This window comes from Dermacentor variabilis, chromosome 2 (genome assembly GCF_050947875.1).
Source record: "Dermacentor variabilis isolate Ectoservices chromosome 2, ASM5094787v1, whole genome shotgun sequence".
Classification (NCBI taxonomy): Eukaryota; Metazoa; Arthropoda; class Arachnida; order Ixodida; family Ixodidae; genus Dermacentor; species Dermacentor variabilis.
In genome coordinates, this window is record NC_134569.1 from 211,953,739 (window position 1) to 211,979,186 (window position 25,448).

Below are 25,448 nucleotides of genomic sequence, written 5' to 3' on the forward strand. Positions count from 1 at the left end.
TGAGGTACACGCGAGAATTTTCGCATTTCGCCCCTATCGAAATGCCGCCGCCGCGGCCGGGGTCGAATCAGGGACGTCGAGCTTAGCAGCGTAACGCCATAGCCACTTGTCTTCCAAATGCTGTCATTTCTAGAACTAAAGCTAGGAAATAAATAGAGACAGTAATTGGAGAGGGCCGTGCTACATGAAGCGCAGTCAGAGCGCGAGAAAACGCATGACAATGAAGCTATTCTATAGCCGGAGCGTAGCAAACGACAAAGCCGGGTTCCTCGACTGGCGTCGCCGGACCGCCGTTTGCAACGCTGCCATCGATCCTGCACGAGGCTAGTACGCTCGTACGTACCACGCCTATGCCATATTGTCTATGTTAGACGACGATGGCATTTGTACTCCGGAGAATAAACGTTAAAACAAGATCAACCTGGGTCGATCATGAAGGCGGTACAGCATGGATGGATGAAAACAACTTCATTTTAAATCCGGCAACGTTTAACGATCCGGGCTCAGGCCTCCCGTGAGGGGTCTTCGAGAACTTTCCTCGTTGCCGCCTCTCAGGCGTGCTGGACTGCCCACTCTCGTGTCTTAAGGTTGGAGCTGCGCAGAGCGGCGGCCCACTTCGACCTAAGAGCCTCCGCAGTTACTGCCATTTTAGCTGATATAATAGGACACTCTCACAACATACAGCATAGCACAGAATATATGCGTCTTAAGCTGCTACAAATATAGTGCCCCACAGCGCGAGCTCTCACGAGAAAAGACGACGACATAGTGGCACCAGATGCCCGGGCCAAATGTTTCAATGAGCTGGTGGCTTGGGAACGAGAGAAGTATGCCTGTAATCATGACCTAATGGTTAGAGCACTATGCTGCAGAGGTTCGATTCCACTAGGTAGCGTAGGTTCTATTGCACCACCGTACACACATCATTTTATTTTCATTAAAACGATGCGAGGCGGAAACCCGCCTACCAATCTACCGCAATGTGCTTCGAATCAGGCAAACAATGCTTCGCAACAAAAGGAGACTTCATAGCAAATCGACGAATAAGTCGGGAGGCATGCAGCAATATTTCATGTATAATAATCTTACGTAGTAGTTTATGCCACTATAGAAAGACGTTGTGAGGAGAAGGTGGACTTCAGGTGACGCTGACATAATTAAGTGGTATCGCTCTGCCCTGTAGCTTCGAGTTACGCATTATGCTTGTGTATATATATATATATATATATATATATATATATATATATATATATATATATATATATATATATATATATATATCCCTTGTAAGGAATACTGCTGGCCCTCCCGTAATGAAAAGTAGATCTAAGCATGAAATCGCAATCGGCAAAGCAGATTGGTTGGAGATGATACTAGCCAAAAGTTTAATATGGGTTTGCGCATGTTCGCAATTGCACACCCCACAACACCACACAACGCCATACTTTGCACTCGTCCATTTGGACTCTGCCCAACTAGAAGAAAACCGGCTGAACGCCGCACGACTGGCAGCGAGACACCAGGCAGATCCCCTCCCCCCCCCCCCAGAGCACACTGCCCCACTAGAAAAAGAATGAATCGCATTCTGTGGTTTTACGTTCCAAAACCACGATTTGATATGAGGCAAGTGGGGAACTCCGGATTAAGTCTCACCACCGGGGGATATTTAACGTCCCACCAATGCACGAGATGCAAGCGTTTTTGCATTTCGGCTTCATTGAAATGTGGCCCCTGCAGCCGGTATTTGATCCCAGGACCTCGTGCTTAGCAGCGCAACCTATAACCGCTAAGTCAGCGCGGTGGGTAGACGAGCCTGGAGGAGGCGCCACGCAGTCTGGCGCCATCTTTCGAGGCGACATAAAACCCGCGCCGCGGAACTCACGGACCGCTGGCGTTCAGCGATCAGCGCCAAAAGAGGACAATGAAGTGTACGGTGTCCTGTATCTGCCTTATGAACGTCGCCTATTGTAAATGACAAATCAAACTTCAGCGTAGTAGAAGTTACAGTTTGAATGAAACTGTGTAAAACATTAGGAAAAACTCGAACGCAATATATTTTGTAACTTGTTTGGGCAGTAACTAGCTTATGTAACGCGGTCCTGTACAAAATTCTGGGAGGCCAGAGGCCATATTTTTTAATGTTTCGACTGGCTGCCCGGATGATCTCGTTTTGTTCTCGCAACTTGCCCGCATTTTCTCGTTCGAGTGCCCGGATAACGACTTTGGCTTGTGGCTCAAAGTCACTTGAAGGTCGCCGACAACGGGAGCTAAAAGCATTTCATGCTTACTATTGCCTTTAAATTTGGTGGAGGGGCGGGGTAAACTCGCCACAACTCGGATCTGGATCTCCGCAGAGGATGACACCTCTGTTATGCTACCATGGCTAACGACGCTGCCCCGCCCATTCCCGATAGCACCGCAAGTTGTCCTCTCCTACCCATATGACCCGGGAGCCTTCACAGCCGCCGACGGCGTTGATGTTGAAGAATAGTTGGGGCCCATGAAAAGGGAAGCTGTGCGATCTTTTCGGAAAGCCTGTTCAACGCCAGTTAGCAGCCAAGAAAGGGCTCGCGTCTCGTCCCAGACGTCCACGGAATCGCACGTCTCGTACATTCAGGACGTTCTGGCTCTTAATCGAATAGCAGATAAGGACGTGTCGGAGGCAGATAAAGTCAGCCATATCTTAAAGGGCATCGCGGACAATGCGTTCAACCTACTTCTTTGCAAGATATGTGCAACGGTTCAGTCTGTCACAACAGAGTGCTGGCGCATGAGCAAGCTAAGAGCAAACGTATTGCACAGCTCTTCGATCGGCTTCGATCCTCGACTAACCCTACGTAAACCGCCAGCATCACCGAGTGTGACGCAAGCCATCCGTCACGAGCTAGAGGCCATGGCGCGAAGCACTCACGGTCCACAAGCGCACGACGGCTTAACCATATCGCCCATTCAAGCCGTTGTCCGCCGAGAGATTGCAAATATCAACATTCAGCCAGCCGTTGGCAAGCACTCCGTGCCTACCGCTCCTGTCATTGCTGCTGCTGTTGCACCCAGACCAAATGAAAGTCAAGGCTGTGCATTATCCCTATATATATATATACCATTTAATTATTTGTCCCCGTAATAATATATGCGCGAGATGTCACCATCATCAACATTTATAATCCTATTTTTATGTCCACTGCAGGGCGAAGGCCTCTCCCAGCGATTTCCATTTACCGCTGTTCTGCGCTAACTGACTCCAACTTACCCCTCCAAATTGACCCGTTTAATCAGACCAGCCAATTTTCTCCCATCCTCGACTGCGCTTCCCTTCCCTTGCCACCCATTCTGTAACTATAATGTTCCCCTGTTTATCTGCCCTACGCCTTACATGGCCCTGTCCAGCTCCACTTTCTATCCTAATGTCAACTAGAATATCCGCTATCCCCGTTTGCTCTGATCCATACCGCTATCTTCCTGTCTCTGAGGATTACGCCTGACATTTCTCGTTCCATCGCTCTTTGCTCGGTCCTTGTTCTCACGAGATGTAATGGCTCGTAAATAAGGCTATTAATTTCTACGAAATACAGTCAATGCAAGAATTCAAAGCAAGCGTCCATGAAGCAATCCGGTTGCTCCAACATTTGCCTGCTCCCACCATCTACGTACGAGCGCAGGTACATGAATAACACACTTTCTATGCTGAAGAGCACTCACTTCTTGAGTATGTACAAGGTAAGTGTGATGATGATGAGCAGCAGAGAGCCCAGAAGAGCGCCGAAGATGGTCATGAGCACGAAGCTGCCCTCATCCCGCCTCGGTGCGAGGGCACTGCTGCGTAGCACTAGGGCCTCGGGGAACTGCACCTCAACCAGCGCCGTGGACTTTCGGGGAGGGACGCCGCTGTCGGTCGCCACCACCACCAGGTGCGACCGCGAGGAGTTCAGGTACTCGAGGTCCCGGATGCGCACCTGCAAAGGAACGTGCATGAATTGCTACTGAGAAAGTTAGTTACCAGCGCTATCCAACATGGACGGGCGTGTAGCCCGTCCGGTACATTTTTTCATTAGTGTTTGGCATTCCTTACAGCTACTGCTGTTTCATATCGCATGGAACGATATTATTACGCGGGAACGTGTGACGAAACGCAATAATAAAATTAAAAAGCAATAAAAGAAAGGTGAAACTCCTTTCCTAAAAGAAACAAAAAAAGATATGCTGCACGCCAGCCCATTAGAAAACGAGCAGAGGAAGCATAAAAAGATGGAAGATGAAGGTGCCGTATAACACAATAAATCTCTCAACCAAGACGGACACTACTACGCCCGATTTTCGTTGCTAAAATGAATTCTAGAACAGTGTTGAGAAGCGGAACCGAAGGGTGTGGTTCTGTTCGTCACAAGCATGTGAAGCCAACAAATAATGAAGCCAAGGAAAGCACAAAGCCAGTTATTCATTCATTTTATTGAAGTGTAGAAATGTTGGCTAAAGGGAAATGAAAGTGCACGAAAAAGCACTTTGCTACCTGTAGCCACCATACCTACACGCTCTGACTGGTTTGGCTTCAACCGGCGGAAAATTGTTTTACAGAGCAGCTCTTAGGCGCCCGTTCCTGCAGCGAGTGTCGGCGTCGGCGTTCTCCCTCGTAACCGAGCGAACGAGTACAGTGAAGAATGAAAACCAAAGCGGAATGTCAGGGATAGATGAAAAACTGAGATAACGAAGAGGAGGAAAGCGGAGGTGAAGGATATGGCGAAAGCGTGAGAAGAAAAGCGTAAGGCCGCGCAAGAAGGGCTTTGCGGCGACGACCGCTAGGAGATGGCGCCAGTGTAGCGCGCCGTCGTTTGTTCACCGATGGCATGCGGCGAGCGCATCCAACGATAGCGTAATGTAAACAAAGCGCTGCATGAGCGGAGGTCTGTCCGCGGCGGCTGCTGCTAATCGCACCCACGCGCTGCCTGTCGCGATCTCGCGATAGCAAGGCATTCGTGCCACACTTGGCTCCGTTGGCAACGTGCCGCACGAGACAGATTGTCCGCGCCAGTCAATATATCGCGAAAGGAAAACGCATATAGCTGCGCTCAAAGTTCGGGATACCGGAATCATCGGTACATTTTTTTTTTCGTTCACTGTCAGCTCCCACTCGTTTGTCATCTCTACACTTTCATTAAAAAAATAATGATTCCTCGTTATGCTTTTCTTGGCTTTATTATCTGTTGGCTTGTTATACTTGCGTCTTGAACAGTGCTGCCAACCTAATGCTCGACCGTTTGTGTTTTAAACATTTGACATGGGCAGCCTAAGCCAGATTTCAAATGTTTTGCAACATACAAGGGGAAAATGAGGCAGGTCGTTAACAAACGAAATGCGAAGAGGACAGCCAGAGTAACCAAGGTAATGCCCCACTTGTTTGCTACGACAAAAGGTAGGCGGGAAGAAAGAAGGAAAGAGAAAAAATGATCATAAGCACGAAGAAGATCTATTATACACGTACTTTGGGCAATCCATTTTGCAGCTGCATGATTTATCCGTGCAATCTTGTTCATTTCATCTAGCGCCGAGATAAAAGCCGTATTATATCGCAAAGGTCACTCATGCACAGGAATGTCAGAAAGTTCTTGTCACATTCCACCCACTAATAAGCTCTTCTCTTGTCCTCACTCGAGAAGATGCTGGATGCCGTAAGTATAGACGGGATTGGGAGCAATGAAGTCTCGGCATGCGGACTCATCGTTATATGCCTTGTAATTTGCTGTTTAGTGCATGACAAGAGTAGCAAAAAGTCATCGTTAGCATGGACGAAATCACGGTACCTTTTTTGCAAGAACTATCGAGATAATGTAAGACGCACGTTTAGTCAGTGGAACTATTTCGTCTTGAAAAACAACAGAACTTCGCAAGACCTATATGCGTCGTCTTTCAAGGCAGTAGTGCTCTAACGTACCTTGCTCATAAACGCGAATTTACATGCACATTATGAATTTATGACGCATTGCCTTCCAATGTTGTGGCCGGCTCTCACATAAGTCGAGTGACATACTGCCACTGCGTGACACTGCGCGTGTTCTGTGCTAAATCAATATCTGCTTTCGGAAAGTTGCCCACCGTTGGACTTTGAAGTTACATTAACAGCCAAGTTAACGCAACCTAGTGAGCGTCGGACAGTCGGCAAGCCTTCGGTTTGACCTGTCCCTTTTGCACTGGAACAGCTGCTCCCGCGGGCCTACCGCAACGCCTGCGCACATCAAGGAGCCACTACATGTCGAAAGTGGAGCTATTTGCTAGCCGCCCACCGAACTACTATATGTCAATTTATAGCACATATTTACAATCCTGTTGAACGAACTTGAATAGAACGAACCCTATATATACTTTAGCTTCTTTAGATGTTGTACGCCAAGGGAAAATGTCCAAATTAAAGAAAAAAGTTGCTGGCACCATTTTTTCTATATTAAAACACAGCACTCGCCTGTTCAATACCGCATCACTGCTTCATCAAAAAACCACGTCGTACCACCGGAACCTTTGAAAGTTGCAGATATTTACTTCCCTCTTCATACACGTTCTTCGTGTAATATCAGGACTGAGATGGGGCCCCTCTGAGAGAAGTTTGCTCCAAGTGTACCCGGCACTTTTTGTGGGCTACATACGTTACAGCATGCCTGTGTTATCTAACATGGGGTCATCTTGTATACGCACGCTGGAGAGCCTCCAGGCACACGCACTACGGATATGTCTTGGCTTACCACGTTGCACGTCAACTAAGGGCACAATAGCGGAAGCACGGGCTTGTCCAATCGACATATACAGGTCTTGTGAACCTGTGCCAACCTATCTTCGCCTGCTAACCAGACACTCACACCATCCACTGTCAACACTTCCAAGCACCAACCTTGACTGTGGTTTTTCTAAAGCTATTGCATGTCACACAAGCATTATACCTGCAAGATTCCAGGCCACCGACATCCCAGCGACACCTCCATGGACATTGCCAAGGCCACTAGTGAGGCTTCAGATACCCGGAATTATGAAGAAATCTCACGTTTCCTCAATTGGCTTGAAGCAGCTCACCCTGTCCCATATATTTACATTATATAGTGGGACTGTACGAGTATATACCGATGGTTCGGTAACGCTATCTGCCTCAACGGCCGCATTTGTCATCCCACAACATGGAATTACTCGACGATTTTGATTAGGCCACAAATGGACCTCTACGGCTGCGGAACTTGCGGGAATACGGGAGGCTGTCCGTTTTATGAGAACGCAGACACCCCATTAATGGACGATATTGTGCGATGCCAAATCAGCGCTACAGGCACTAAAATACTTTTTAAAGAAAGGACCATACTATCTGCTCGTGCTGGAAATTGTCGAATTTCATCACAGTGCCGAGTTAAGTGGCCACGTGATCACCTTTCAATGGGTGCCTAGTCATTGTGGTGTTTTTGGCAATGAAGTCGCTGACAGTGAGGCAAGACCGGCCTCCTCTTCCTCTGATGAAGTACCGATTGCCTACTCCTGACCTGACACCAACTCCATGATCAAGGCACTCATGCAGGACCTTACAAAGACTTACAGAGCCCACTATGACAACATTCACAGACGTCTACATATGATTGACCCAGACCGTAAATTCTGTTTGCCCCCGAAGCTTACACGGAGCAAAACATCATTGCTACACAGGATTCGGCTCGGCGTTGCTTTCACCCGTCGCTACGCACACCTCAACGGCCAATCGAACAGCCCTGATTGTGAACACTGCCAGATGCCCGAAACACTGCACCACGTACTGTGCGACTGCCCAGCATATATGCTGGAGTGAAGGACGTTAGACAGTGTCCTAGCCAGCGTTGGCAGGCAACCACTGTCGGAGGAAGCTATCCTCGGCCAATGGCCTGACACTGCAATTTCAATGCGTGCAACAAAAGTATTGTTGAAGTTTCTGCAGGACACCAAGCTCGACGAGCGGCTCTATCGAGACAACTGTCTCATGTACATAAGCACTCACCACTTCTCTTATCATCATCATCCATCCCAATACTTTCACTCGCCTTCCCTCTTCCCCAGTGCAGAGTAGCAGACAGAGTAGCAGAGCACTAGCTCAGGTCGGCCTCTCTGTGTTTCCTATCAATAAATTCTATTCAATAATAAATACTTCCCTCTATTTTTAGTACAGGACCCATCTAGTCTCATATTAGGTTGAGTGAAGCATTGTAGGCACCGGGCACGGGGTGAGTTTGAGCCGGTGGCGCCTTCATTCGGCGGTGCCACGAATGTAATGGCATGTGACCGCCGTGCGGGACTCAGTAGGCGCTGCCGCGAGCTACCTTGATTTAATACGTGCCGTTGTTTTTTTCTGATTTGCGTTGCCCAAGTACCACTTGAAACGAAAGCTGATCGAACGTCTGGCGGTTTTGGGTACACGGACAGTTACTGAAACATGCTTGCAGCTGCTGGGCCATTCTCTTCAATCGCTTTTCATCGCGCCCTCACCAGATGGAACGGCGGAAAGACTGGATACGTGCATTCTCTAGGCAACAGTACGTACAGTGCTCAGCAATTGAAACGCGATACTCGAAGCGTTTGGTTGCTCGCGCTTTTTGCATCGAATGTAAGCGCGGGGGGAAACCGAGTTGATGAATCTTGGTATGCAGTGAAAGCGATTACCTTGTGACGCATTGTCTCTGCATTTAGTTCCACGACGATCAGCTAGGGCTCACTCGTGGTGCAAAAAAAGAAAAAGACTGTGGCAGCCGCGCGCTCCGGGTATTAATAATAAGATTTGGGGTTTTACGTGCCAAAACCACTTTCTGATTATGAGGCACGCCGTAGTGGAGGACCCCGGAAATTTTGGCCACCTGGGGTTCTTTAACGTGCACCTAAATCTAAGCGCACGCGTGTTTTCGCATTTCGCCCCAATCGAAATGCGGCCGCCGTGGCCGGGATTCGATCCCGCGACCTCGTGCTCAGCAGCCCAACACCATAGCCACTGAGCAACCACGGCGGGTACGCTCCGGGTATTGTGTTTCAATAGCTGAGCACTATACATTTCTGACGCTGCTTTGCTATGGTCTAGTAGTTGCAACATTAATAAAGAAGCCGTTCATACGGAAGAGCTTCGTGTCCCAAAGGAATTAATTGCCTGTTTTCGCCTGCGCTGCTGCAACGGCTCCGAAGCTCGGGCTACGAAGGCAAGCACTATGATTTGTAACCGCCATTTTGCCGTCTTATCAGTGCATCAGTCTTCCTTTTAGGATATATTTTCCTTCCTCGCACTTTTAAACTCTAGTTGCGTCCGGCGCATGACTGGTTGCTGTGCATCGATGGCGAACGCAAACGCAGCGGCGTGTTCACACTTGCCGCCGCCGACGGCTCTCGTCGCGCTAAGCTCTGTGAAATGAACCATGACTGAAGATTCGGCTAGTTTCTAAGACATCAAGAATGACGATGCATTGTGAAGATAAAAATAATTACAACGAACAGAGAACAGGAACTTACTGCCACATGTGTGTTCGCCGATATATGTGTGTTCGTTGAGAACGATATGCCTCATTTCTTTGTCTATAACTTCAGCGCGTAGCTCTTAGGTGCACGTTCCTGCGTTGAGCTCCGGTGTCGGCATAAACAAGCTAATGATCAGAGGGAAGGAAAGAGCGAACACGAAGCAGGGCTTGAAAGACGACGATAGCGAAGATAGCGCATAGATGAAAGCGGAGGAGAGAGAGAGAGAGAGATAACGGCGAAGGAAAGACGGGAAGGTAGCGGGGGAGCATGGTGCAGCGGAAGAATGAGGCGGAAAGCTGAGGAGGAGGGTCTGGCGAAAGCGTGAGAAGAAAAGTGTAGGGCCGCGCAAGACTGTTTCTGCGGTGACGACTGCTACGAGAGGGCGCCAGAGTAGCCTGACATCGTCTGTTCACCGATGGCATGCGGAGAGCGCTTGCACCGATACCATAAATGGAAGCAAAGCACTCCATGAGCGGAGGTCTGTCTGGGGCGGCTGCTGTAAATCGCGCCCGCGAGTCACCTACGCGCTGCTTCTGGCGATCTCTCGATTAGCGCGTTAGTCGCGGCACACTTCGATCCGTTTGCCATTTGCCGCACGAAAGAGGTTGTCGGCGCTTGCGAATGTATCGTGAAATGAAAACGCGTATAGATTTCGCGTTAGTGAGTATTGTAATCGTCGGCGAATTTTTTACGGTAGAAAGAAACGGTACAACCTGGATCAAATCCGAAGGCGGTACAATATCTCGCAGCGTCTTCGTAGTGTTCTGCTGCGGGGCAATGACTGGGGAATGAAAGTGAACTCGAACGGTGGGTTTGCTGTTTAAGACATCTCAAAGCATTAGTTGCAACCAGGAGAGGATGGGAAAAATTGACACTTTATCGCAAGGAAGAAAGCAATTAATTCTAGTGGCCGAACGGAAGCTAGACCGCACGCAAGGGCTCTAGCTCGCGCTATGTGGAACGTTACGTATGTCTGTCCGTCTTGTCAAGGAAGTGTAGTACAGTCGAACGCCTTTTAATGGAATGCTTGGGGCCTCCGGAATCCTTCGTTATACAGGTTACTTTATTGTAAAGGTTGCGTAGCTAACACAAGAATCGGGACAGAGTTATTGCATCGTTATACAGGTCCCAAGGTCCATCTAAATAGGTCGCGAAGCTTGGAACGAAGAGCATGCCAAAACCTATCGCCAAGGATATCAATTACTGGTGTAAGATTGACGCGCGACTAGGTGAGGGGGGAACAAACACTGAAAATAGGAAACCTATGCGCAAGAAAATGCTTTAAAATTTTAATCGGAATACTGGCACACGAGTAACTACTCCGATTCAGATAATTTTCCTCCAGCAAAAGAACAAATGTTATTTTCTTTCTATTTAACAATTGATTGGTTCTTTCTTGGCGACCCCTACCAATCAGTGAATCTGGCGCAAGACTTGGCAAGGCAGTGCAAGCCAGCTGTTACGTCGTGAGGAATGGCGTCGCTCACTTGAACGCGGCGGATTCGTCCGAGATTTATTTTTATTATTATTTCCTTGCGTGTTTCTTCAAAGTGTGGCGTTCGCTTCGCTTCAGAGAGAGAAGAGAAATAACGTTTATTTGCACCCGCAAAAGAGCCACGAGGAGTCAAGAGTCTTCCTGTCTCTTCGGCTTGCACCTCCCTTTTCAGCTGGCTGACGCTCCTTGGAGCTCAGCGGTGTCAAGGGCCATGCGGATGACTTCTCTTTGAGCATTTTCCTTCGAGCTGGTCATTAAAGTCTCCCAGGATTGTCTGTCCCTATCTGGTTTATTGTATCTAGGACATGTCCATATTACGTGGATCATGTCCGCCTTTGCCCCGCAGTGTTTGCAATTCGTGTTCTCAGTGTTACCGTGCCATCTCTTCAGAATGTAGGGGCTGCAGATCACCCCCGCTTGGAGTTGCCTCCATGTTATCTCTTCTTGCTTACTTAGTTTCTTATGCGCCTCTGGCAGTGTTTTCCTTCCCATTCTATAATAGGTGAGAATTTCGCTGTAAGTGTTTATGCCTTCTTCTTTCTGTAGGGGCTCCCTGGCTGGAGAGGCTGCATTGGTGTACCGGTAAATAAGCTCTCGGGCCAATGCGTGCGCTTTCTCGTTGCCGGGCAAGCCTTCGTGGGCAGGAGTCCATATAAGGTTTACTAATTCTTCTGGAATTGGTCCTTTCTCCAATATGTTGAGCGCCTCTTTGGAGATTCTCCCTGCGGTATAATTCCTGATGGCTGCTTTGGAATCTGACACTATGATTTTGACCCCTTTTTTAGTCAAAGCTAGGGCTATGGCCCCCTCCTCTGCAACCTCCACTCTGTTTTGCGTGGTACTACAGCTCTTTGAGTTCTCACCGTTAGCCTGTGTCGTCACTGAGACGGAACCTGGTCTGCTTTCATATTTTGCTGTACCCGTGTAGAACACCCCTTGCTTTTTTATCTAGCGATTTTTCTAATGCTTTAACCCTGTCTTTCCTCCTACCCTACTGGTGACTGGGATCAAACTTTCCGTGACCGAGCGCACTGCATTCGTTGGCGAAAGGTGTGAGTTTAGGTTTTTTTTTTTTTGTTATCGTGCAAGTTCACGCTGCAGCATCCGACGCGCTTGTCTGGTCGTGACGATAAATGCGGAACGCCCCGCGAAGAAACGTCGCGCTATTTTCGTTTACTCTTCGTAACACAAGCTCTGATTGTCCGACGGGCGGCAAAATTAGTAAGTGGAATATTTTTTAAAGAAAGTGTGGGGCAATGTTGCCTGATAATTGTTGGATATCAATACATCGTGTCGCAAGGAATTACGAACGATTCTGTGAAAAGGATTTGCATAGGTTGCTATTTATTACGACTGTCTGCTGGTCATTGTACTTTTCATCATAGAAACATGTTTTGTTTGGTGAGTTACATTGGTTTCATTGTTCAAGACGAATATAAGTGAAGTTGATTTTGAAAGCTCTTTGGCTGTGTCATTTATTTCCATCGCATTCGCTCACCTTCCTAAGGAAGCTGCTGGAACAATTGCCGTCAATAACAGCTTAATTACGTTCCCAGGAAAACATACGCCACTCCTAATAGTTAAAAGACGCGCTGGCGTTTCAGCTGAGACGAGTCGCAAGGTCGCCTAAGCCTAAAAAAAACACTGCTGTCGTAGCGGCCATAATGCCGGACGTTAAAGTAATTCACAGATTCGCACCAAGCAGCGTAAGACCTTGACGTCAATATCATTTCCGGTTGTGATGTCAGATTTTTCTTTTTTTTGCTTCCGGTTAGTAGTTGTCCCCACGATACGTAGATGGTGACGGTTGCAACGAGCTCCATGCGTTGTTTGTACAAGTGCTTGACTGTAGTTGGCGTCGGCATGAAAGAAGCCTGCGTGCGGTTTAAACGTCGTGCGGCTTTGCCTGCGGCAACAAGGGTACGATTCTGCGCAGAAGTGCACGGCCACTGTCATCGGAGACGGACAATTGACGCATAAGCGTACGTGTTATCGCTCAACACCACCGTAGTCACTCTAGAAATCTTTGCAAGCTTCTGGCAAATACTTCGTCATTGTATGATTAACGAGAAAATCAGAATACCCTTCGTGCACCGCTTCGTTAGTTGCGAAAGCCTCTTAGCTCAATATCTCCCATGCAAAGCCCTTAACGAGCACATACGCAATGTTGAAGGTCATATTTGGCAAGAACGCCCATTTTAACAGCCGAGAAGAAAGAAAAACAACGTGGACGCCCGCCCTCATTTCTAATAAAATTCCTTTGCGTGAGTTGCAGGGTGCACGTGCGACGTTGTTGTTATGCTTGCAGTGACTCAAGCTGATGTCAAAAATGATTTATTGAAGAGCGGCCCGTTGGCTCCGGCGGCACATACCCAGTGGCGCCGTGCTATGCCCAGTGCTATGCACTTTATACATTTTTGATACATGGCAGGTGAATTTTTTTGTGTGCTCTTTCTCAATTTACATGATTAAGTACGCGACACTGTTACCGTGCACAGCAAAACGACATGCGGAATATAAGTGCTGGCACTCTATGTCTTAGTTTACCGCGGTGAGCTCTGTTGGCGGATTGCATTTGAATCGCAATTTGCACAAATTTTCTACATTATATATCACCTGGTCCCGTGTATGTGGCCTGTCTCGTACAAGTGGCGCCCTTTCCCAAAAGCAGACACATGAAAATGCGTTTTCCGGAACTTCAGGCCCTAAAAACCCACAGTGCGAAATCACTGGAAGCACCGCGAGGGCCTTCGTCCCGCCGTCGGCTTCACACGCCAGTGCTCTGACTTCTGCCGTTCGCGGCGCTGTTCGCCAGCACGCCGCTGAAGCGTTGCTGGCGCCTCACGATGACCGCCCAGTTCCTATAACAGCTGCCATGAAGTGTCTCTGTCACACCAGAAGGTTTGTGAGACTGCGTCAAGAAGACTCCACGACGACAAACACAAGATCAACCACGATGGCGACGAAGGATGATATGAAGGTGGTAGTGCCATGACGACTGCGATGGTATGACGACGACAACGGTACGAAGGCAACGATGGCGTGACGAAGGTGACGGAATGACGGAGGGGGGTTCATGACGACGATCATAGTCGATGACTATAGCAACGGCAACGACAGCGGCAAGTTGGTGAAACCAACATGGCGACGACGAGAAGAGTACAGCACGATGACGGCGGTATTACGATGTACAGGTAAACGCCGTTGCAGGAAGTGTTACCATGTTTGGAGTTGTAGTGCGCACGCGTCGACAAAACAACTTGCTTCGTTTAGCATCACTTCCAGCAGTGCGTGTATTTGCATAATTCATTTCAGTTACGCGTATCCATTTACGGCTCGTCTGTGTTGTGCTACAAAGGTTGCTCCTACTTGGCTCATGTGGTGTGTAGACCTCGCAACCTACCTCGCCCTGGTTGTTGATAGTAAAGAGGCGCGCCGAAGGCCCGTCGATGGCGAGCTGCACTGAGTCGCCGGCGTCCGCGTCCGACGCCTCAACTCGACCCACGAGTGATCCCTGGTGCACGGCGTCAAGATCGGTGAGCGTGAACGAGTAGCGCGGCTCACTGAACTGCGGGTCGTTGTCGTTCACGTCCAGCACGCTCACGTTGACGCGCGCCACATCGCTGTGCTTGCCGTCGGTCGCCAGAACCTGCGGTAGAAGAACGCAATTAACATGTCACACGTTGTAGGCATCCACGATGAGTTGGCGCAGTCACAAGGCGCCAAATGCGTGTCATGCGCGGTTTTGCAGGTAAGAGCCTGTATAAGCTACTTGAGACGATCAGAAAAAGCTCCGTCCAGCTCAGGGCCGAGAACGCTAGCACTGCAATCAAAGACTGCTATAAATAAATAAATAAATAAATAAATAAATAAATAAATAAATAAATAAATGGGATGGGCCAGGTTACTGGTTTATTTGATTTTAACATTTACTATATACCACTGAATGCATCATCATGATGCCAGTCATTTCGTGCGCAAAAGCTTATGCATATAATGACTCCCAAATCAGTGTACGTATCCAGTTTGAGACTCAGAAACGTTTGTTATTGGAGAACCCAGTAGAGCAGCAGTAATAGATGAAAATCAGCAGACAGTAGCGACACCTACAGCTTTGAACTCATTTAGAGAGGCTGCAACAGGCGCTCGATGTAGACAGCGTCTTCTTTCTATAGACGCCTTATTTTGCTTTCTGATTCACACAGCATCGCCCTCATTCACCAATATATCGCCTGCCCTGGCACTGAAGTACGCGCATAGAAATCACCACTCTCATATAGTTCATGGCGCGCGAGACTCCACACATACTCACGCACACTGCCATACAGCAGTGGTCAGTGCGTCCGTTTCAAAAGCGCACACATTGCCTCAAGAACAACGTTCAAATCGCACTGGTGTTGGCGGGCAGTTTCGTTTTTGTCGTCTCATAAAAAGCATGAATCTAAGAATGAGGAGGAGGCGAGGCGACGACGTCGTCCGTAATCATCGTCGCTGGAACGCGAAGAATTAACTGACGTACGCAGCAGCCGAGAACCCACTTTGCACGTTTTAACTGCGGCCACAGGGAAATGCTGAAAGGCGAAAACGGTATAAAAAAACTTTGCACATCTACGCAAGATTTGAGTTGGCATACATCATGCACAATGTCACCGGTTAAGAGCGTACCCTACCAGGTCAGCAAGAATCTCAAATCGCAATCTGTCTTCGATGCTTAGGCGTTCAGACAAATCTTTCAAGTTTGTCACGCACCCGCTCCGCCAATGTTCGACGCCAATTTCCTAATCCATTGCACGCTTTATAATGTCACCATATCTGCGGAGCTGTCCGCGATGGCTACAATGTGTTTGCAGTTTTACGGCACTACCTCGTCTCTCCCGGCTGCAAGGATTGTTGGCGCGGTAAATGCCCGAGTGACTTTCTAGGTTTAGCTGCAGTGCTTTAGAAGCGGCGTGATACCTCCTAGCGTACGACAAGGTAAATTCGACGCTTAAACTTACAGGATATGCACAGCTCTTTTACCGACAACCCTTCCAAATTTCCTTCCTTATATATCTACCACCTACATATTAAAAATTTGAAAGGTCACAACCAGAACATCGATCTCGACGAAAACCCGTCGACAAAATTTTTGCCTAATGCCTACAAATACCCGCAGGTTACAAACTGTAGCTACTTTTATTCCATCGACAAGTGCAACACTGCGACTTCGCGTTTACCTGCTCTGAATTATGAGTCTTGTCAAATCGACATCATCAATAGGCACGTCGCGATTTTCCCACTGTGTCACACGCTTCGCAAGGCCCGCCATCCTACAACACCGTCTCGGCAGAGATTGTGACGCGCCTGGTACTGTCCCAAATGCCTCGAAGTGGCGAATCACACAATTATTAATTTTGGGTTCGATGGCCGACTTGTGCGGTGTGCATGTGTAGCAATGTCGTGGAAGAATTACAGGAGATGAAAGGGAACACGAGTATTTGCATACGCGAGAACGGAAAACGCATTTCGTTCAAACAAGGCAGAATGCTCGACAGGAAAAAACTAAAGAAAGGAAACACAGGAGCTTTGAGATTCTCTACGCATCAGAGAAAAAGAATATTCTACGACATAGAAGACAAAGAGTTACGTATTATAACAGAAAAACGTGTGGCGTTATAGACGTCTAAAACCGAGCTGTCCGCACCACGTGGGGGGAAGCTTGGACCACGCCTAACACATTGTGCCACGCTGCACCACTCTATTATAACAGAAATTAGAGACGGAAGCCAAAACAAATCACGCATGGACCAATGAACTGTCCATCTGCTAGCACTTGGGCGTAGGAGTAGACTCCATGTTCAAGGCGGTCTGATTACTTAGATTGACGACAGTGATGATGCAGATGAAGTGGATGGTCGCACTCCCGGCGGATACCAACCTGCTGCCGCAGCCTCAACGAGCGCGCCCGTCGCTGTCCAAAAGCCGGCTGACCGCGCAACCAAAAACTTTCTGAATCCTTCCATAATGAAGTCACCAACGAATCGCCCATAGTATTCCCTAGGCGCAAAAGAAGTGCCACGCCTTGACAGCGCCAGTGCCCCAGACAGGAAGTGGCCGGAAAAAGAGAAGGGTGTAACCAGCTGCGCCAAGATGGCGAAGACATGCAGCTAAAGATCGCCGTCAGACGGGCTTCTTCGCCATTATGTATCCCTACCGGAAACAGGGAACGCCAGAACGCCAGCCGTTTGCGACACACTCACGTCAGAAAAATGGCGTAAGGAACCAACCTTCAGTGCGTAAAATTGCTTGGTTTCGTAGTCCAGGGACTGGGCCAGGATCAGTTCTCCCGAGTCGTGAATGGTGAAAGCTGCTTCGCCTTCGTTGCCGTCAACAATGAGCTCGAAGCGGATGCCTCCCTTGTCGGCAGCGCTGCGCGTCGTCTGCATCGTCAGCAGCGTCTGGCCAGGAGGAGTGCTCTCCATTACGCGGGCCTCGTACTCCTCCTGCGTGTCGTTGGAACACACGGTAAAGAACCTCAGTCCTAGTCGCGAGCCCGTCCGTGCTACAATTTGCAACCTTCTAACGTCATGGCGATTGACAAAGCATGGGTTGTGAGGAATTTTTAATTATGGTACGAATATTTGCCAGAGCCTACAGCTGCATAGCAGAGACAACGACAGCGAGTTCGCGGATATGCGACCATATAAAATTTTCATTATACAGTTCTTGTAATGGCACCCCAAACTTATGCAGAACTAAATGCATTTTTACAGTACTGGCCGACTAAGCTGCGCTCTTTCAAGGGATAAATACTCAAAATAAAGCATTCCTGTTAGCACAATATAAAGTTCTTACAGAGGGTGTTTCACGTATAGTGTGCCAAGGATTTTAAGAGAAGTGGTTAGTCGCAGGTGAATGAAACGAATGGCCTATGGTTTGCCGTCATGTGGCGCTCCTTAGAGTGTCTCTTTATACTACACTTAATTAGTTAATTAACTAAGATTATGTATGCAAAATTCTTAATATTCGCTTTAGGGCCAAGTGCGCTTCTTTGCTTTGTAGAAGAGCGAGTTCAGAAACAAGTGATCCATTTTTTTTTTTTTTGTGGCAACCTACATGCTGCGTGGAGGTTTTTTTTAGGGGGGGGGGGCATTTAAAGAAAACCCACGATAAATGAAATAAAACCACGTGACTGCGCTCGCGCGCTGTCGCATTGTAGTGCTCTTAATCGCGGCTCGTGGAAAATAACCGCGCGCGCGGATCGTGGCGAAGTGATCGGGCGCGTCTCTACGCATCGGCTTCATAGTGCGTCAGCATCTTTGGCGGTGGCACACGGAAAGGAAGCGCCGTCGTCCCTGACAAGCAATATGCTCGACGCATGGCTGAGAGCACTGCAACACGATAGCGCACGAACGCAGTCACGTGGTTTTATTCCACCTTTCGCGGGCTTTCTTTAAACGCCGAAAAATATTGCCACGCAGCATGTACGTTGGCAATTTGTCACAATGCATGTCACAAAGAATTGGATTGGTCGTTTCTAAACCCCCTCTGCAACATAACGAAATGCGCTTGGCACTACTAAAGTGGATATTAGGATTTTCAGATAATTCATCTCAGTTAACTAACTAAATAAGTGTAATATAAAAAAGTACTCTAACGAGCACCACATGATGGCAAACCATATACCGTTGGTTTCATTCAGCTGGAACTAACCACTTTCTTTAAATACTTGGCACAAGTTACGTGAAGCACCCTGTATACTTCAGTCACAGACGCATATCAGTGGCGCTCTCTAGTTGGCAAGATGCTCTTTATTATATAATCATGCATTAGTCGCAGTGTTAACGCCACAGAATGCGCGCCTGAGAAGGCAAGCAGCGTCTAACATCGGCGCAGATTTATTGCCACTCAATGTTGGTGGCTTTTGCTATCAAGTGCGTTTGATTATCGCAGCAGCAGCATAGTGCCGAGATTATCTAGCGTAGATATTACGGCTCTTTTCCGCTCCTAAAGAGGTGCGTAGGCTGCTTCAAGTTGCCCACTTAAACGTTTCCAAAAATCGCGGCTTCAAGAAGAACCACAAAAACAAAATTGCAGATCGCGTGCACTAAGGGGCCGCTTCGTCCCATTCCTCGCCATGTTGTGGTCATTATGTTGACCAGACTGGCCGTTGTTTAAGTGCTTGGTTGCGAGAGCAACGTTAAATAAAAAAAAAACGCGGGTCGTTTTCATGCGATACTTCTTCAATCGCGAGGCTGCCAGCCTTGGTTTCATATTGGACGGTTTCGGGCCCTCTGGTGTAAAACAATTCCAATGTGTTTTTATTCCAATCTTCTGACCTCAAATTTGGGTAACCACCGACATAAGCATCGGGCGGTGACCCGCAGCGTTGCCTCAACAGCCCAATCAAACGCCCCCTTAGTTTAAAGGAAGTCACTTTTCTTTGCTTTCAAAACGAGTAATATTGCCTAGATTAAGCGGCTATTGGTTTGTAATTGGCTGCCAGGAGGAGAGAGGGCTTAAGTGGAGAGCATTTCGATGGGGCCGAGCAAGCTCACTGAAAATAGTTTACCGGATGAAGAACCTGGTGCCGGCGTCTACGATTGATCCGCTTTCTCTTCATTGATTGACAGATTGATTGAGAGATCTGATTGTTTGCCAGTTTTTTTTTATGATTTAGTTGTACTGCGCAAGGACATGCTCATACTGGGCTGAAGGCCGGGGGAAGGGGTACACAGCACTGACATAGCCACCAGACTACACTGTTTGCAGTACCGCATCTTTGCGTGGTGCCTTCCTCACATTTGTTCGCACTTCCAAATTTTTTCTTGCGAATTGCAACATCCATTGAGCATCGTCCTTTCAAGTAATGTTGTGTGCTGTCTTCGCTGATTTCTGCTCAAAATAAAGAATGCAAGCAGTCAGTAATGCGTATCATCTGAAAGTCAAGTACATTTCAAATATTCTGTTGATGTGTTTTCTTCTTCTTCGTAAATTCCGGGTGGTGAATTATCCGTTCAGGAATGTACTCAGAAAATGTATTGAACAGCGGTTCCTGTGCTTTCTTGAGCTTGCGTCAGGTCACATTTTTTTTTCTTATTTTCCGACAGTTATCAGCTTTTCAGTGCGCTGTGCTCTGTATATATGTTACTCCGCTTGTGGTTGTTGTTTGAGCTACTGTGTAGCATTGTTGCTTATCACCATTTATTTTATTTATAAGTTGCTTATAATTTACCGCGTATTTCGCTCCTCATTTTTCTCTTTTAGTTGTATTTCTGTATTGCCTTTTGTTTCATTAGTTTTGAATGCGTTTGTTAATTTTCTCTATATGTTATGTAACACTCCCCTGTGTAATGCGTATGGGCTTGAGGTTAATGACACGAAACGACATGAAAAAGAAATATCACAGCCATTAATCCGATCGAAACGTAGACGGGTGTACGGCTCGTGAAGGCAAGGATAACGCTTTATGTCTCTGAAATACGAAAGCAAATGCGGTTCACACTAACGTTGCAGTCGCACACGAATGAAGAGTGAGCAGCGACGGCTCATCCGGCGGGCACGCGGAGTGGCGCGAGCCAATGGGGCCCTGAACTAAGGGCTCCACCCTACGAGGAAGTCGCCCAAACTCATGATAAATAAATGTTTTCTCTCACTCTCTCTCTGTGCGTTCTTGCACAAGCGGTACTCATACACTGTGGGAAACATGAGCCAATGCACGATTTATAAGAGGCATCCCCTTTGAAACGTGACAGTCACAAATCTTCACCTGGCCTGCCTGAGTTAATCAGGTATGCTGTACACGCTTCTCATTCTGGCTTATTGCCCCCCCCCCCCCCCCGATGCATCTCCGCCTTTTTTCGTCTTCCTGCAGTGCTCATTAATCTACCTTCTACCACTACCTATGCTTGTAACGGATCGGGTCGTATCAATCTCTTTCCTGCTTTTTATTGTACCGATACTCTAAACGTCTCTTGTTTATCTAGACTACTAACCGGTTGGTTCTTCCGTCTACTTTAAATCCAAGCGCTTGAGGAAGATGTGCGTTACCTACGGGTCTCTATCTCTCTCCACGTGACATATGCCTCACCTGGAGGAAGTGCAGTTCATGGGGCGGGAACCGATCGGCGGTAAGCGTGAGCGTGGTCAGCGCGAAGCGATCCGGGTTGTCGTGCTGCGTGGCTCGCACCACCAGCGTCACGGGCAGCGCGAATCCCTCGGGCAGCGGCCGCACCAGGGACACGTGGCCCGTCTGAGGATGCAGGTCGAAGTACGAGTACTCGTTGGCGTCTGCAGGAAACGGAGAAAAAGCAATGAAACCAGTATAGTCATACTGCAGACACCACGGAGAGCAGGGGGGAGGGGGGTGGGGCAGGAACACGGAAAGATCTGAGGCACGCATGTTAACGAAAGAAAGCGTTCGGTTGTCTAATCTACGTTGGTGGAGTGTAACAAGGAAATGTAGAATTGAAAGAGACAGGAAAGAGCGCGAAGTCCATGCTTATGCTCTTTTTAAAATGTTTTTATGTGCTTTTTATGTGACTTTTGTAAGAGAGAGAGAGAGAAAGCAAGGACAGGAAAGCCTGGGATGTCAACCGGAAGAGCACCCGGTTTGCTACCCCACACTGGGGTGTGGGAAAGGGGAATATAAAGAGGAAAAAGGGAGAGAGTAAGCACTGAATGCGTGTGGGAAGGACACTAAACAAAGGGACACTATAAACGGTCTCTTAAGCAGGTGCACTTCAAGTATTGAACTAGTGCACGAATCGCTTTTGGTGCCAATGACGGGTGTGGCCACGGTCCGAGCGTCTTTGACTCAGTGAACGGCCTTGAGTCAAGTCGGTGCAAAGTCGCCCACAGAGAGAGGCGTTGGACATCGTAGCGAGGGCAAGCACACAATAGGTGCTGGATGGTTTCCTCGCACCCACAGGAGTCGCACATCGGGCTCTCGGCCATTCCCAAACGATAGGAGTATGCGTTCTTGGACGCCACTCTTACGGCCTAAGTATACCTTATGAGATCAGTAGTCGCTAAATATTTATTATCATTTATAACATCAAATTTTGCAGAACTTCGTTGAATGGCTACGTAATAGGAGCATTTTTGCATGTAACGTGTACCTGGAGAAAGCAGTGTTTCTTTGCGAGCTAAAGCTCCCCCTTTACTATTGTTGCAATAAATATTGTACAGACACTCTCGGCGCCATAAATGTCGGCGCCGCCGTATTGTGTAGAGTGCGATGACGCATGGTCGGCGGAGCACTAAAACGGCGTGTCTGACGCTGAAGGTCACATGATACACATTGCGCATCATTACAAAGGGCGAGCAGAGTAGACTGGTGCCTTGATTCGCACTGTATTTCTCTGCGTCTTCTGTTGGAGGTCACGTTATCTCTCGAGTTTGGGAAGTGCGACGCTGTAGAATGATGGCGAAAGCAGCGGCAGTATGGTGTTAAGAACGGCCCAGCTGAAGTGCAAGTGTTGCCAGCCAGTTGCGATAACGGGCGTCAACGTTTCCTAGAGTGCCGCCGCAAACCTCTAGCCACGGCGTCACTAAATCGCCATTGTGACTGAATGAGTTTGGCGGGCCAACTATTGTTAACTAACCCACCAACGCGGGCCTGATCTGCTATGAGGGGGGGGGGGGAGGTTGCCGCGGGAACGTCGTCGGAGGCCCCTTCCCAGGCGCCGACCAAGACGCAAGACAATGGCTACCCGGGCGCACTGCGAGGGTCCGCTCCGAGTTCTACGAAATCCGTGTGATGTCGGTTTCGGACCGTGCACCTGTGTGTGTTTGTGTGTGTGTGTGTGTGTGTGTGTATGTGTGTGTGTGTGTGTGCGTGCGTGTGTGTGTGTGTAAACCGTCCCGCGGAGAGACGGCGTGTTTACGATGACTGGACGAACATTTCCGCAACCTTGGAATCGGGGGAGGACCGAGTGTTTTAAACGGCTGTTGTGCGGATGCTCGACACACTTTCTTAAGCAGTCATGTTAGACTGAGACACTCTCTCAAGCAGTCGTGTTAGACTGACGTACTTGCTCCCGCAGTCATGCTAGACTGATGAACTGCATGTAAATACTGTAAATAAACCCATATTCTTCGTTCTCGATGAAAAGCAGTACTTCCCTTCATCAACGTCCTCAGCGTGGATAACGACGGTATGGCCAGCTACCTTCGAATTCATGCCGGACTCCAACCTTATCAACGGATCACGAGCGATGGGATTGAGCCCCCAATCCTGACAACGGAACGTGCGCTTTGCCACAAGCACGAGTGCTCCCCGCAGCCGGCGCTCTTTATTGCGCAAGCATTGCTGTCATTCGAGTGAAATATGTTCATGTATTCATTCATGGTTCATGGTTCATTAAAATACGAGCCTTAATTGCGCTGTGTAATGTTTTTTTTTTTTTTTTGCTTTCCTATGGTAGCCAGTACTCACTCTTTCGGGCGCAACTGCTCCTTATTAATGCGAAGCATTCTGTCGCTCATCACAGACACATTGTGCTAAATAGACAGGTTCCTGCTACTCCTTGTTTCGGGCCTCTTGAAAAAATTCTATCATCTATCTATCTATCTATCTATCTATCTATCTATCTATCTATCTATCTATCTATCTATCTATCTATCTATCTATCTATCTATCTATCTATCTATCTATCTATCTATCTATCTATCTATCTATCTATCTATCTATCTATCTATCTATCTATCTATCTATCTATCTATCTATCTATCTATCTATCTATCTATCTATCTATCTATCTATCTATCTATCTATCTATCTATCTATCTATCTATCTATCTATCTATCTATCTATCTATCTATCTATCTATCTATGCATTTATTTATTTATTTATTGCCTCCTTGTCCTATACATCGAAACAGACGCTATTCTGCGTAGATTAAATTGCTGCCTCCTCTCTCACTTAATTGTGTCGTTTGGCTACTTACGTAGAAGTGATCGCCTCCTGCTCTGTAGCACGTCTAAAGTGGTCAGAATGGGGGATGCTCCGCGCATTGAGAAGTTAAGGAGAAGGGTCAACAATAACCAGCGCTGCTAAGTACCGCTCGAGTTTCACGCTTAGATGATGCGCAGTGGGCTGCAGGCGCTAGTCGAGAATATGTTCTTTACTCGGCTCTTGAGTGAAATTATGCAACCAATTCTGCGTCCCGCACTCGTCAAAGTAAGTCCACTTGCACTATTCGAACCAACCACCGCGTTCTCAGCAGCATAACGCGGTAACTACTGGTGCGCGCTGTGACAACCATTCATTCTACGCAGAAGACATCCGTGATGCACCTGACACCTGCTTGTTAACACAACTGCAGCGAATGTAAGAGAGAGCTGCTGCAGTGTATATCATGGCATACAATAAATGATTATAGAAGTTTACTTTCCCATTTATATGTGCCCACTTCTCCCTGATAGCCCCTGCTTACTGAAAGACTTGCGTCCTTAAGCAGTATGGACACGTAACGTTTATCCGACTTCCTGGGTGGCGGTTACAAATAGTATCGAGGAAGTTTCGAAACTACTCGCTGTTTTGTGCGTATGAGAAGCAAGCGATGTATTTTACAGCTCTTCCAGACAACTGTCAATGTTCCGTGTGCCTAAATCAAGAGAAGCTATATTAGTATTACTTCGAAACAAAGGTAATGGAATTCTTTGTTCTTTAAAAGTATCTCATAACGAAAGCTCCTATGCTAAGATGGTAAGTAAACAGTCGTCTCGATGGGCATTGCAGAATGTTGAATAAGCGCGCTGAATGAGTCACCACCCGTTATCGGCCGCAATAGCTTAGTGCCTATGGCATTGTGCTACTGTGTTAGAGGTCATGGCATTGGTCCCGGCCTCGGCGGCTGAATTTCGGCGGGCGCGAAATGCAAAAACGCTCCAGCACTTCGATTTAGGTGCACGGTTAATGCAAGATCGTCAAAATTATCGCAGAGTCTGCCACTGCGATGTTCGTGTATATGAGATCGTGATTTTGGCATGTGAAGCCCAAGAATGAGTGGCTCATTTTATCCCTTGAAACTATTTGCGGTGTCGTGCTTTGCGCCAGGATATGGTGACCAACTTTGCCAACGTGCTACCCGTGAAGAGCATCAAAAGTATATATAACATCTATGTTCGGACAATGTGCACGTTACCTTCGTGTCTTCACTTTTAAAGGAAGGCTGACAGTGAAGTCGCCCTGCTCCGACTGGCGGAGTGGAGCTAGGATATGACAACGAGCGAGGACTAAATATTGTTATAGTACCTGCCTAGAAGGCCATGCAAGAAATGTCGCGTTTGTTTTAAGCAGCTGCGAACACATTGTAGTTTCTCTTACAGCTAATAGCGACTTCTTAAGATCCATAGTTACAAACTTGAGTGATAAGCTGGAGATTTAGTTTCCCTGATAAGCCGGTGTGCTAGTCCATGGGCAGGGTGAATCTAATAATAACCGTCGCATTTGATTGCATAGCGTCTCATTTAGCTGT

At 47.8% G+C, this 25,448-nt stretch overlaps 1 protein-coding gene across 1 annotated transcript in view; it reads right to left on the reverse strand.

Annotated features, from left to right (window-relative positions):
- LOC142573084 (protocadherin-like wing polarity protein stan) overlaps positions 1–25,448 on the reverse strand; it is a 290,575-nt gene that overhangs the window by 22,285 nt on the left and 242,842 nt on the right. Inside the window, exons 10-13 of the mRNA XM_075682598.1 lie at positions 21,054–21,253; positions 17,251–17,466; positions 14,388–14,633; positions 3,700–3,953 (exon numbers count right to left, since the gene is read on the reverse strand). Coding sequence (XP_075538713.1) covers positions 3,700–3,953; positions 14,388–14,633; positions 17,251–17,466; positions 21,054–21,253 — 916 coding nt within the window. The remainder of the gene's footprint in view (positions 1–3,699; positions 3,954–14,387; positions 14,634–17,250; positions 17,467–21,053; positions 21,254–25,448) is intronic.